Here is a 15,423-nt window from a genome sequence, read left to right on the forward strand (position 1 = left end):
TTAGAGATGAAAAAAATGAATCTCAAAAATACTAAACAACTTGCTAAAGGTCACACCAGTAGTAAACGGTAAAGATGAAATTAGAAACTGTCTCATAAAATGGTAAGTAAATGAATGAATTTTTCCATGGGTATTGTCAACAACTGGTTTTCTATAAAATAGTCTAAAAATAGAATGAAGACAAAAGCCTAAACAGGAATTACCTTGTTTATAAATGTGTATATGGCAACTGAACTATTGCTGATATACTGACAAGGGTTTTTCTCATGCTGATACATGGGAGAATACACACACACTAGAAAATTCTGATTTATCTAATAAATGTCTACTAAATACAAATAATTTTATCTTGCTCGATTCCTAGGACCAATCTTCCTGGCTTACTTCTCTAGTGTTTTTCCTGGAATTTGACTGACTAGTGACAAGTAAAGAGAACTAAGTCGACCACAGATGTACTCCTAGGTGATTCAGAGCTCACAATACTGTTACATTCACACAAATAAAATAATTTATGTAAAGCAGATTTTAATGAAATCTAAGTTTTTATAAGCAAAGCTAGAAGAACAAATACAGAAGTATAATTTACTAACCACACAAACATCTGCCTGTTTGCACGAACAGGTTGGACTGATTAACAACTCCAACTGAGATCGCAGTTTCTCATCATCACCGAGAACTTGGTTAAATTTCTTCACAAAATCTTGTGCTTTCCCAGGATCAGGCAAATTCTCTAGAAGATTAAAAAAGAAACAATACTGCAAAAGAAAAACTACTAAACTAAAACCAAGCTGTCTTAAAAAATACTGCTGTCCTACCAAAAGATAAGACTATATGGGTCTTAGAAATAAAATTATTAAGGATTATTTTTTCTTACTAAATAAGTATTAAACTGATAGTTCCACTGGGGAAATTATTTGATGTCTGCTATAAACCTACAAAGTGAATAAACATACTCACTTGCTATGGTCATCAGTTTTCCAAACATAGCAGAACAGTTAGCTTCTGACTGAAATTTAAAACAGAAACAAATGACGTCATATGTGCTAACAAAATTTCATTAAGAAAACCTACACTCAGTATTGTACATTTTCTTAAGTTAAAAAAATCCATCATAATATACCCAGTAGGAAATGGCTTACCATATCTACAGCCTATGCAGATAACAAACAACCATGGAGTAACAACTATTAAACTAGCACAAACAGAAGGAAAGGAAATGCCAGCAGGAAGGTATTTTAAAAAATTTGAAAGTTATATAACTTTCATAGGGAAATTATCTTGTCAGAAAACAGAACAGAAAATAATGAAAACAATTATCGTATCAAAATTACTGTGAAACTATACACCAAATAAAATTAACTAAAAATGTGTAAAGTAGAAAAAATTTCTTTCTGAATAGTTCTACTAGCTATTCTGTGGCCCATTAATTAATGTATCACCTTCCTTCCTACTGCCCTTTCCTCCATTACAAGAGTACTCTTTTATTAATGAATCTGTATGATCCCATGGACTTCCCACTTTTTTTAAAGTTTTGTTGGATCACAATCATGCCCATTCATTTATGAACTATCTGTGACTGTTTCTGCACCACAGAGGCAGAGTTAAGCAATTCCAGAGACTGTATGGTCATTTACCAAAAAAAAAAAAAAAGACAACACTCGCTTTAGGCATCCATGGCCACTGAGGGGGTCTCTGTGCATGGTTCCCTGGCTAAGTACACCTACTCTAGCAAATATGTTTAGAAGCATTTATATTATTTATGTTTCTTTTTTCAACCTTCAGAAAATGCTGGGCAGCATTTCTTTGTTAATTTGACTTTGGAATCTTCAAAGGATTGATACCTGATTTGATACTGATACTACAATGACAGACCAAAAGTCAAAGAGGAAAAAAATTTGACTTCTAATATAATTTTATACTGAGATTTAATTCTAATTATTTGAAAACTGATAAACTATAAATTCTTAGTGTCAAAATACTTGATATACTAGAAAACACCATTTCTGTGCTCATGGTGAAAAATATTTTTTTAATATTCATGTGAAATGTAAATTTATCTTGGATAACCACAGAAACTAACTGACATTTAGAATATAAAACAGCTGAGATACCTTTTGCTTGCTTCATTATACAGAAAAATTAACAATGACTAAAACTGTGAATTTAAACAAATCATGAACCTACTGTAGGCTGCTTGTGCAAATCCAACAGTTCTCGTACATGACTTCTAAGCATGTTCTGACACTTCCACATTTCATTGAGAGCTCTGTAAATAGTTATAAATATGAAAAATATACATAATATAACAATACTGGTAATTATTCAACTTTACTAGTTTTCTCACTGCATGGTGTAGATACGCCATTCTTCTACATCTACCTAAAATTTAAAGCTTCAGAAAATTTACTTATTAGGATTAAGACAGTTGGGTTTACAATAGTAAACATAAGGCTTCTTATGAGAGAAAATATTTGAGAAGTTTTCAAGGATGAATAGGATCTTGCCAAGTAAACTGAAGGAATTCAGACATTCTAAGCAGAGGTAGCCAGAAAGTTCTGCTACAAACAGAGAGAAAAATGTCATTAAAGTACATGGCACACACAGGGACGTGAAAAAAATTTATAGGCTTGGAGGACAGAATGTGAGTAGGGGAGCATAAGGAAGCTGGAAAGTATTATAGAAAAGGATCAGATCGTGAAAGGCCAGGCTAAGGAGGTATGCATGAAATAGTGCAGATGACTTCAAAAATGAATTTCTTGGAAATGATGTGGATTCAAAACATGCCAAATTTAAATTGAGTTTCTTTACTCTGGATTCTTTTCTCTCCGTGATAGCAGATTTTCTTCTCTTACAAACCCACTCTGTAATTTCAGGTGCTCAAAATTAGTTTATTTCTGAGTACTCTTTGCCAAATATAAACAGAGATCAAGACCTCTGGCCTGGAATTTACTATCTACAGTGAACGTTATGAACTACTTGCAAATCCTTAAAATGATGGCTGATGTCTTCTAATAGGGTATGTTACTCTGTGGACTTTCTGCTGAAAACGCATAATCTCAAACCAGTAATGAGGAAACACTGAATGAACCCGAACTGAGAGAACATTATATAAAATAACTGACCTATGCAACACTGTTCTGAAAACTGTCCAAGTCATAAAAGACAAAGGCAAACTGAGAAATGGTTCCAAATTTAAAAAGACTAGAGACATGATAATTAAACATGCAACATGTAATCCTAGAAAGGGAACAAAAATCCATAAAGGACATTATTTGGACAATTGAGGAAATTTGAATACACACTGGATTATACAATATTTTATCAATATTAAACCTCCTGACTTTCAATGAAAGCACTCTAGTTATATAAAAGAATATCCTTGTAATTAAGGAATACCTATGTATTAGATGTAAAGGAATGCAGTGTCTGCAAATTACTATCTATGGATCAAAGAAAGTACGTATGTAAAGTACACACAAATGATAAAGCAAATGGTCAAAAATTAGGAATTTCACTAAATGGGATTTAAAAAGTTTTGTTATTATTTTTGAAACTTTTCTGTAAATTTGAAATTATATGAAATTAAAGTAATATATATATATGTAAATGTAATAGCTGAGGTTCTTATTAAGGAGAATCAGAATTCTCAATAAGAGGAGTTACTTACTTTTTTAAAAGCTTTATTAAAGTGGAATGCCCACAGATTCTAAGTGGCCTGGGATATTTAAGTTATGGTGGCTGTCTGAACAAAATTATTAATAGTGCCTTCTTTCAATCTCAAAAATACTTGTTTCGACAATCAATCATACAGTTATTCTACACAGAAGTGATCTGGACATGTTCTCCTGACAAAGAACCAGTTCTTATTTCTTAGGCTTAGTATGGTAAACCTCCAATAACGTGATTTAGATCCCAGTCAACAGGTGCACAAAAGACAATTTTGACATGGGGACTTCTCTAAATTCCTGAAACCATATTGCTCAGTTGCCAAATATATCTATGCATATAGGAATATTTTTGCTTTACTTGAATTTAGATAAAAATTTTCTCTATAAATATTTATCTGAGGTTCTTGATTCAACTAGAAGAAGCAATTAGAAATGATTAAATAAATAATTGTATAAAAGATTCAAGAATCATTTAAAAAGTAACTTACTTGACAGCATTTGGATCCAAACTAGCATACAAATAATACAAGCATTTCATTCTCTCTTCTGTTTCCAGGTTGTGGGGGACAAGATATTGAGCAAAGATTTTCTCTACCAATAGTCTATGAAGCAAACAAACAAAGAGAAAAAAACCCCAAGTAACAAAATTATTCTGTTTTTCAGAAGCAAAAGCCATTTTATATTTTAACCACCTCATACAAAGATACCATACCAATGGTGATACCCATGTGTGCAAATAAATGGAAAAGATCAGTATGTGATCAATGTTTTTCCTTACAAGTATAGTTATTTTTAAATTTAGAGCTACAGTTGTTACTTGTGGCTTTACACTTTGTCAGCCTGAAACATCTGTTCTAAAAGGGTTATATATTATTCCTAAGCACAGGATGCTAAGCCTGTTCCACCTGTTCGTCATCATCAGTCTGGAGCTATCAGAAATTATTTAACATTACAAATAAAGCTACGATCAAGAATTACTAATTCTCAAAAAATGTATCAATTTCCTCTGATTACAGTCTGGCTCCTTTCCCATGTTGTCATTCTGTAAAATCAAGGTGATCTTCCTTCATCATCCTGAAAATCAGCTTCTCTTATGCAGATCTGTCTTCACTGCACATTCTAAATTCGTTACCATATTCAAATATCCTTCTTGCTAAGCCTATATTTATTATTCAACATCACTAGAATAAAGGTTCTTATTATAAGGATTATAATTATAAAATTATTCTTATTTAATCCTTATTAAATATAAGGATTCTTCATTAGCCAATGAAATACATAATCAATAATGTCAAAGTAGTCTAACTCAATAAAACACTGTGAAGTATTTTGCAAAAAACAAAATTATTACTGTAATCCAATAGAGAATTATGAGTAACATTCAGAAAGGGAAAACAACATAAGTTCTCATCTCAAGAAAAGAATTTTCTATATATGGGTATGGAAGTTAGACTTACTAGGTGATCATTTGGCAATATATACAAATATAGAATCATAAGACTTATACACTTGAAGTATAATGCTATACGTCAATTATGCCTCAAAAAAAAAAAAAAAAAAGAACAGTAATATCTCAATTGGTACTTACAGTGTTGCAAAAAGGAAAAATAACTAGCACTTAAAAAACAGTGCTACATTGCCAGGTGGTGGGCCAGGGGTCTTTATATTCATTATATTATTTAATCCGTAAGACAATTCTGTAAGGAAGGCTCATCTAATAAGGGGTAGAATGAACACTTGGTCTCTGGTCTGAGTCCAACTCTCTTGCCTATATTTCACAATTATTATGCTAACTGATAATTCTGGCTATAGTCTTATTTAAACATGATATGTCTAAACATGCAGAAAGTGATTTCTGAACTTAGAAACTAAGTATTATGAAAAAAATCAAACAGAAACCATATTAAAAAATTAAAAACACTTTTATATTCATCCATTTTACCAACATATGGAACTCACTTGTCATCGATGCTATTTTGATAATATATATGCAAAAGTTTGTCCTTTATCCAGCTGACTTTCTCTGCAGCTTCCTTTCCTGCTTCACCATGAAGACAGTATTTCTTATAAAGCTGAGCCAGACCCATCATAGCTTCTTTTCTTACTCGCCACTAGAAAGTACAAAGTTTACTAGATGAGCTAGATAACAAATTTTAGTATAATACCTGGCAAAAATTATGATTTATTCCAATAGGTTGCACAGATTTAGGTGTGCATAGATTAGCACAATACTTATTTTCATAAAAGACAAATCACTTAAACAACAATTTTGATTATGTTTCTGTTTAGAAAACAGACTAGTTTGCAAATTATCCAGTGCAAATACTACTAGATCACCTATCAATTTTTTATTTTCTTCAAAGCCAAGCAACAATAAATTTTACCAAAAATCTCATTTGATTCTGTCTAAAAAAAAATTTGGCCAAGTTTTAGGAGTGATTAAAAAATAAGAGAAAGTATACAATTCAGTCTACAAACAAAAGCCGAATCATCTGGAATGTTTTATCCTAGTTATATCCCTTTTGATATTAACTCAGAATAAGAAGAGCAAAATTGGGGTGGGAGGTTGAAGAGAGGTTCAAGAGGGAAGAGACATATGTATACCTATGGCTGATTCATGTTGATGTATGGCAGAAACCAAAATAATATTGTAAAGCAATTATCCTCCAATTATAAAAAAAGCAAAATTTGGTATCAAAATGTTTGAATTATAAAGTTGGAAAGCACCTTAGTGATAGTCTTAAGTGAATTTTATTATTTTGTAATCTAAAGGGCAAATCAGTTACCTAGTCACACCCTAATTCATGAAAGACTAGGAGTTAAATAGATTGGAGGGGTTTAAGAGAAGGGAAGAAAGGTGATCAGAGGAGGGTGGACAGAAAAGGAGATTATAAAAATCTAGAGTCAGAAAGACAAAAGAACAATAATAACCACAAGGTACTTATCTCTAATAAATCAGAGTATACTTATCTTTGGTTTATTTAATACTTTCTTGAAATTTTTTTGGTATACTTTTCTCAATTTTAGATTATTTATTTGGTGAAATGAAACTGTTCCCATATAACAAGTAAAAGATGCATTTTGACATTTCTAACATGAAACCAAAGAATGTAAGCAGTGAAATCGAAGATTTTAATTCATTCCCACTTTTTAGAGAAAACAAAATTTAGAAAGGCTATTTTTTTTTTGCTGCGTCACTTCAGTAGTGTCCACCGACCCTGTGCGACCCCATAGACAGCAGTCCACCAGGCTACCCTGTCCCTAGGATTCTCCAGGCAAGAACACTGGAGTGGGTTGCCATTTCCTTCTCCATTGCATGAAGGTGAAAAGTGAAAGTGAAGTCACTCAGTCGTGTCCAACTCTAGCGACCCCATGGACTGCAGCCTACCAGGCTCCTCGTCCATGGGATTTTCTAGGCAAAATTACTGGAGTGGGGTCCCACTGCCTTCTCCGAGAAAGGCTATACTCTAGGTTATTTAATTCATTACACCAAAATAACAGTTCCTAAAACGTCCAATAGGCCTTATTAAGACTATATCATACAGTCTCAGTTAGCAAGAATCATTTACTCAGCTCATCCTGAAATTATAAACAAACACTGACAGAAGTAGAAGTGAAATGTTTCTAAAAGGAAGAAGTAATAAAAATGGCAATACTTGAAATCGGGTTTGGGGGCTGGGGAGGTGGTAATTAACAACTAAGCAATAGGGAGTGTTATTTCATTTATATTAATGCCAGGGGGAAAAAACTCTTCAGATGGAGAATTAATGACACAGCTGAACAAGTTAAATGGTGTTTACATATCTCTGTCTCCTATGACTATTTCAAAACAATTTAAAGAATGCATCTTGCTATATATTTCTATAGCAAGATACTGCTTTTCTATCTTGAAATTACAGCTAAACTGCATTAGTTTCAGGATGGTAGGAGATTTTTAAAACTGTGCTTCAAATAAAATAGCACACTTTTAAAGGCAACCTTTTTTAAAGATGTTAATAAGTAACATGTTTTATCAGCCTGCCTTGCCTATATGTCCCTTATGGCTGACACTATTTCTTAGCAACTATTACTGTTCTTAGTACTACATTTATCAACCCACATTTTAAATTGCATCCACATACAGGAAATTACACAAAGAGTAATGACTAAATGGCACCCCACTCCAGTACTTTTGCCTAGAAAATCCTATAGACAGAGGAGCCTGATGGGCTGCAGTCCATGGGGTCACGAAGAGTCGGACATGACTGAGAGACTTCACTTTCATTTTTCACTTTCATGCACTGGAGAAGGAAATGGCAACCCACTCCAATGTTCTTGCCTGGAGAATCCCAGGGATGGGGAAGCCTGGTGGGTTGCCGTCTACGGGGTCACACAGAGTTGGACACGACTGAAGCGACTTAGCAGCAGCAGCAGCAGCAATGACTAAACATCAAAGGCTCTAAGCTTAGCATAGCAATATGAAAACACCACTTTTACAGGAAGTACGATATTCCAAGACAGATACTTCCGCAAATGCTAACTATAAAGCAAACAAATGGTGATGATCAGTATTCTGAAACTCATCATGTAACTGAAAAGGTAAAACAAAACTTTAATTTTGCTGCTCGTTTTGTAAAGGTGAGCTAAAAACCCACACTGAAGATATGAAAAGCTACAGAATCCAATGTTTGAGTGAACTCCGGGAGATGGTAATGGATAGGGAGGCCTGGCGTGCTGCGATTCATGTGGTCGCAAGGAGTCGGACACGACTAAGTGACTGAACTGAACTGAACTGAATTTGACTTTCAAGATAACTTTAAATATAAAATGATTTCTATTGTATTTTGCTAACAGTGTAAACATCAGATCAGATCAGTCGCTCAGTCGAGTCTGACTGTTTGCGACCCCATGAATCGCAGCACGCCAGGCCTCCCTGTCCATCACCAACTCCCGGAGTTCACTCAGACTCACATCCATCGAGTCAGCGATGCCATCCAGCCATCTCATCCTCTGTCGTCCCCTTCTCCTCCTGCCCCCAATCCCTCCCAGCATCAGTCTTTTCCAATGAGTCAACTCTTTGCATGAGGTGGCCAAAGTACTGGAGTTTCAGCTTTAGCATCATTCCTTCCAAAGAAATCCCAGGGCTGATCTCCTTCAGAATGGACTGGTTAGTAAATTAAAAAAGAATAAAATTCCTCAGGTTTTACCCGTTTGTCCAGTGTTCTTTCTCTTACAAAGCCAAGTAGCTGATCATTCACTAAGGCAAGGTCTCTTTTGGCAGCAGTTATTATAGTAACAATAACATCATGACGAATAGCTTCTTCTGGATCATGGGATCGAACTTTCAAATATTCTGAAACAGAAAAAATTAAGCTAAATATAAGCTATAATATTCATTATGTTCACAATGACCAAAAAAAAACCCAACCTAATGCTTTTATGTCTATATACTGGAACAATTGTAAAATGAGGATAAATTAAAATCATTTAATTTCTGAGGTGGCCATTACATAATAACAAAATGAACTATATCATACTATTACTGAAAAGTTATATGTTAATAAATAATATTTTATACCAACTATTATGGAAAAGTCAAATCAGTACCTGATTTGAAATCAAAGCAGCACCTGATTTATACAATACATATTAAATGACTAAAAAAAATACAATAAAAATTCTTATAGCATTACACAATATAAAATAACATTCTATGACCGCTAAAAAAAATCTTAGATAATTATGATACGAACAAAGTTATTTCCTCTCTTTTTGGCAAGCACTTTGTTTATTTTTGGACAAATTGATAAAAATTTGGTAAAACATTTATTTGTATTTTTGTTTGCGCTGGGTCTTTGTTGCTGTGCAGGCTTTTCTCGAGTTGCCCAAGCAGAGGCTACTCTCTAGTTGTGCAGGCAGAGGCTGTTCTCTAGTTGCAGCTCTTGAGTTCTAATTGTGGTAGTTTCTCCTGTTGTGGAGCTGAGCTATAGGGTGCATGGGCTTCAGCAGCTGTGGCATGTGGACTCAGCAGTTGTGGTTCCCAGGCTCTGGAGCACAGGCTGAGTAGTTGTGGCACACAAGCTTAGCTGTCCTGTGGCATGTAGGATCTTCCTGGTCAGGGATCGACCCGTGTCTCCTGCATTGGCATGCAGATTCCTTACCACTGAGCCATCAAGGCAGCCCACAGTAAACAGTATTTTGATTCTGGTGGTTTAGGCACTGAGTAAGACTCTTGCAATCCCATGAACAGCGGCCTACTAGGCTCCTCTGTCCATGGTATTTCCAAGAATACTGGAGTGGGTTGTCATTTCCTACTCCAGGGGATCTTCCTGATCCAGGGATTGAACATGAGTCTCCTGCAAAGCAGGCAGGTTCTTTACTGCTGAGACTCCTTATACTGAGTCTGAAGCCCAAGTATTTTGATAGAAGCTATTTATTTGTTACAACCAAATAAGTAGGTTTAAACGCTTTATTTCAAGTGAAGAATGAGAAATTCTACTAATCTATTTCAGAAGAAATCACTTATCTACTTACTCAAAGGAAGAGTCTACTTCTTTAAACTATCATTCCAAAAAATTTCAAAAGATTACAATGTGAAGATTTCAAACTTAATTTTATTGTATAAACATGAAATCACTTACTAGTCCATGACTGTTAGAGACCTGAAACAGTGCCAGAGTGAAACCTATTCAAAAACTCAAGTTAAAGTCAAAGGCCACATCTAAAATATATTTGTGTGATTGCGTTCATATTTCAATAGACCAGCCACCTTACCTGTGAGATCCTTTGCTAAATCTGGGTGATTCATTAAACAGTGACTGGCAAATTTCACACTTTCTAATCTCACAGGAACATGAATGTCATTAAATCTATACAGAAAAAGATTGCTAAATATTAGTTGTAAGGCAAAATAACTATTTTCAAATAAGGTACATCAACAGTACATAAATATCTACTAAAAAAATAAAGTTTTTTTTTTCCAATACTTACTAGAAAATACGGTGGTCATTAAAATGACAGTTACATCATTCTGAAGGAAGAATATAAATTAAAAAATACATAATTTCACAACAGTATTTTTTAGAACAGGATTTTCACCATGTTAAAACAGTATAAAACATCCCCCAACCCAAACTATGTATGTTGAAAAGCCAAAAATTGTAGCTTAAAATTATACCACAAAACAAACAAAAAATAAAATTTCAAAATGCACAAAATCTATCTGAGAAAAGTTTACAGGAGAAAAATGCTAGAAGAATGTGAGGTAGAAAGCAAGGGCAGACCCAGAAATAAGTATACACAATCCATGTGCCATACTGCCTCAAAGCAAAAAAAAAAAGTTTCACGTGGCTGGAACCAACCCGTAATTGCCCTTTTTGCTGTTGCTATTTAGTTGCTAAGTCATGTACAATTCTTTGCCACCCCACTGACTGTAGGCCACCAGGCTCCTCTGTCCATGGGATATCCAGGTAAGAACACTGAATGGGTTGCCTTTTCTTCTTCAAGGGATCTTCCTGATTCAGCGTTCAAGCCCATATCTGCACTGGCAGGCAAATTCTTTACTGCTGAGCCACCAGTATTCAGTTTAGTTCAGTCACTCAGTTGTGTCCGACTCTTTGTGACGCCATGAACAGCAGCATGCCAGGCCTCTCTGTCCATCACCAACTCCCAGAGTTTACACAAACTCATGTCCATTGAGTTGGTGATGCCACCCAACCATCTCATCCTCTGTAGTCCCCTTCTCCTCCTGCCCTCAAACTTTCCCAGGATCAGGGTCTTTTCAAATGAATCAGCTCTTCGCATCAGGTGGCCAAAGTATTGGAGTTTTAGCTTCAGCATCAGTCCCTCCAATGAACACCCAGGACTGATCTCCTTTAGGATGGACTGGTTGGATCTTCTTGCAGTCCAAGGGACTCTCAAAAGTCTTCAACACCACAGTTCAAAAGCATCAATTCTTCAGCGCTCAGCTTTCTTTATAGTCCAACTCTCACATCCATACATGACTACTGGAAAAACCATAGCCTTGACTAGATGGACCTTTGTTGGCAAAGTAATGTCTCTGCTTTTGAATAAGCTGTCTAGGTTGGTCATAACTTTTCTTCCAAGGAGCAAGCGACTTTTAATTTCATGGCTGGAATCACCATCTGCAGTGATTTTGGAGCCCAGAAAAATAGTCAGCCATTGTTTCCCCATCTATTTGCCATGAAGTGACAGGATCAGATGCCATGATCTTACTTTTCTGAATGTTGAGCTTTAAGCCAACTTTTTCACTCTCCTCTTTCACTTTCATCAAGAGCCTCTTTAGTTCTTCACTTTCTGCCATAAGGGTGGTGTCATCTGCATATCTGAGGTTATTGATATTTCTCCTAGCAATCTTGATTCCAGCATATGCTTCCTCCAGCCCAGCATTTCTCATGATGTACTCTGCATATAAATTAAATAAGCAGGGTGACAATATACAGCCTTGACATACTCCTTTTCCTGTTTGGAACCAGTCTGTTGTTCCACGTCCAGTTATAACTGTTGCTTCCTGACCTGCATACAAATTTCTCAAGAGGCAGGTCAAGTGGTCTGGTATTCCCATCTCTTTCAGAATTTTCCACAGTTTATTGTGATCCACACAGTCAAAGGCTTTGGCATAGTCAATAAAGCAGAAGATGTTTTTCTGGAACTCTCTTGCTTTTTCCATGATCCAGCAGATGTTGGCAATTTGATCTCTGGTTCCTCTGCCTTTTCTAAAATCAGCTTGAACATCTGGAAGTTCACGGTTCACGTGTTCCTGAAGCCCGGCTTGGAGAATTCTGAGCATTACTTTACTAGCTTGTGAGATGAGTGCAATTGTGCGGTAGTTTGAGCATTCTTTGGCATTGCCTTTCTTTGGGACTGGAATGAAAACTGACTTTTTCCAAATTTGCTGACATATTGAGTGTAGCACTTTCACAGCATCATCTTTTAGGATTTGAAATAGCTCAACTGGAATTCCATCACCTCCACTAGCTTTGTTTGTAGTGATGCTTCCTAAGGCCCACTTGACCTCACATTCCAGGATGTCTGGCTCTAGGTGAGTGATCATACCATCTGATTATCTGGGTCGTGAAGATCTTTTCTGTGTAGTTCTGTGTATTCTTGCTACCTCTTCTCAATATCTGCTGCTTCTGTTAGGTCCATACCATTTCTGTCTTTTATTGAGCCCATCTTTGCATGATTCTATTGTTCCCATTCTAGAATACCCATTCTATTGTTTTCCTCTATTTCTTTGCACTGATCACTGAGGAAGGCTTTCTTATCTCTCCTTTCTATTCTTTAGAATTCTGCATTCAAATGGGTATATCTTTCCTTTTCTCCTTCGCTTTTCACTTCTCTTCTTTACACAGCTATTTATAGCCTCCTCAGACAGCCATTTTGCTTTTTGGCATTTCTTTTTCTTGGGGATGGTCTTGCCTGTCTCCTGTACAATGTTACAAACCTTCATCCATAGTTCATCAGGCACTCTGCCTATCAGATCTAGTCCCTTAAATCTATTTCTCAATTCCACTGTATAATCATAAGGGTTAGGGTTACAGCAAGAATTTAATAAGCATGAAACTCAGTATGTAGATTCAGAACTTCATATAAGGATAAGCTGAGTAACTGAAATTTTAAATTTATTGGGCAGTTTAAAAATATTAATCATAAATAATGTGATTTACTTATTTTTTAGCTTTTAATTTCCTCTACCCTATTCCTCCCCACCCCCACCCCCCACCTCCCTTTCCCTCTGGCAAGTGTTTGTTCTCCTTAACTGTCTTTGTTTTGTTATGTTTGGTCTTTTTTTTTTTTTTTAGATTTCACATATAAGTGAAACCATACAGTACCTGTCCTTCTCTGTTTGGGACATCCATGTTGTCTCAAATGGTAAGATTTCCTTCTTCATGGAAGAGTAAAATTCCACCACGTATGTATATACCACATCTAGTTTATCCACTGATCTGTTGTTTGGGCAGCTGGGTTGCTTTCTGGTCTTGGCTATTATAAATAATGCCAGAGTGAACATGGAGCTAATGCATCTATCTTTTCTGATTAGTATTTCTGTTTTCTTCAGATAAATACCCAGGACTGTAATTCCTGGATCACATGATAGTGTCATTTTAAATTATCTGAGGAACCTCCATACTGTTTTCGATAGTGGCGGCACCAATTTACATCGCCACCAACAGTGCACAATGGTTCCCTTTTCTCCACATCTTTGCAGACACTTGTTATTTGTAGTCGTTTTGATAACAGCCATTCTGACAGGTGTGAGGTGGTATCTCACTGTGGTTTTGATTTGCACTTCCTTGATGATTAGTGATGTTGAGTATCTTTTTAAAAAAATATATTAATTTTTAATTGATTGATGATCGGTTTACAACATTGGTTTGATTTTGGTCATACATCAACATGCATTAGCCAAAGGTATACAAATATCCCCTGATGTTGAGCATCTTTTCATATGTCGTCTTTGGAAAAATGTTCATCAGATCCTCTCCCATTTTTAAAACAGGTTGCTTGCTTTTTTGATGTTGACTTGAATGAGGTATTTATATATTTTAGATATTAACAACTTATCATGTATATTATTTGGAAATAACTTCTCCCATTTAGTAGAATTATTCATCCTAGTTCTGTGAAAAAGGCCATTGGTATTTTGATAAGGATTGCAATGAATCTGTAGATTGCCTTTAACAATATTTAATTATTTCAATTATATCTTTCCAACTCTGTGTGTCGTCTTCAGTTGGTTTATCAGTATCTTACAGTTTTCCAAGTACAGTTCTTTTGCCTCCTTAGGTAGGTTTATTCTGAGGTATTTTATTCTCTATGATGTGGCTGTAAATGGGATTATTTTCTTAATTTTTCTGATAGTTCACTGTTAGTGTATTCAGATGCAAAGATTTCTGTTTATTGATTTTTGTATCCTACAACATACTCAAATTCATTGATGAATTCTAGTAGTTTTCTGGTGGCATCTTTAGGATTTCCTATGTAGTATTACATGTCATCTGCAAATAGTGAGCTAGTACCTAACAGAGGCAGAAGATATTAAGAAGAGGTGGCAAGTATATACAGAACTCTACAAAAATGGTCTTAATGACCAGGACAGCCATGATGGTGTGGTCACTCACCTAGAGCCAGATATCCTGGAATGTGGAGTCAAGTGGACATAGGAAGCATTGCTACAAATAAAGCTAGTGGAGGTGATGGAATTCCAGCTGAGCTCTTTAAAATCCTTAAAGATGATGTTAAATTGCTGCACTCACTATGTCAGCAAATTTGGAAAACTCAGCAGTGGACACAGGACTAGAAAGGTCAGTTTTCATTCCAATTCCAGAGAAGGGCAGTGCCAAATAATGCTCAAACTATTGGACAGTTACGCTAAGGTTACGCTCATGGGGTCGCAAAGAGTCAGACACGACTGAGCGACTGAACTGAACTGACCTGAAAGTTATGCTCAAAATCCTTCAAGCCAGGTTTCAATAGTACATGAACAGAGAACTTCCAGATGTACAAGCTGGGTTTAGAAAAGTCAGGGAGATCAGAGATCAAATTGCCAAAATCCACTGGATCATAGAAAAAGCAAGGGAATTCCAGAAAAACATCTATTTCTCCTTCATTGACTACATTAAAGCCTTTGACTGTGTGGATCACAATCAACTGTGCAATATTCTTAAAGAGATGGAAATATCAGACCACCTTTCCTGACTCCCGAGAAACCTGTATGCAGGTCAAGAAGCAACACTTACAACTGGACATGGAT

General features: G+C 35.6%; 1 protein-coding gene across 4 annotated transcripts in view; it reads right to left on the bottom strand.

Annotated features, from left to right (window-relative positions):
- Positions 1-15,423, bottom strand: part of PDS5A (PDS5 cohesin associated factor A) — a 135,423-nt gene that overhangs the window by 52,576 nt on the left and 67,424 nt on the right. For all 4 annotated transcript variants that reach the window (XM_070791321.1, XM_070791323.1, XM_070791322.1 and 1 more), the window contains exons 10-16: positions 10,422-10,516; positions 8,855-9,000; positions 5,628-5,779; positions 4,157-4,270; positions 2,185-2,266; positions 958-1,006; positions 591-730 (exon numbers count right to left, since the gene is read on the bottom strand). In XM_070791321.1, the coding sequence (XP_070647422.1) occupies positions 591-730; positions 958-1,006; positions 2,185-2,266; positions 4,157-4,270; positions 5,628-5,779; positions 8,855-9,000; positions 10,422-10,516 (778 nt within the window). The remainder of the gene's footprint in view (positions 1-590; positions 731-957; positions 1,007-2,184; positions 2,267-4,156; positions 4,271-5,627; positions 5,780-8,854; positions 9,001-10,421; positions 10,517-15,423) is intronic.

The sequence above is a fragment of the Bos indicus genome, chromosome 6, assembly GCF_029378745.1.
Source record: "Bos indicus isolate NIAB-ARS_2022 breed Sahiwal x Tharparkar chromosome 6, NIAB-ARS_B.indTharparkar_mat_pri_1.0, whole genome shotgun sequence".
NCBI lineage: Eukaryota > Metazoa > Chordata > Mammalia > Artiodactyla > Bovidae > Bos > Bos indicus.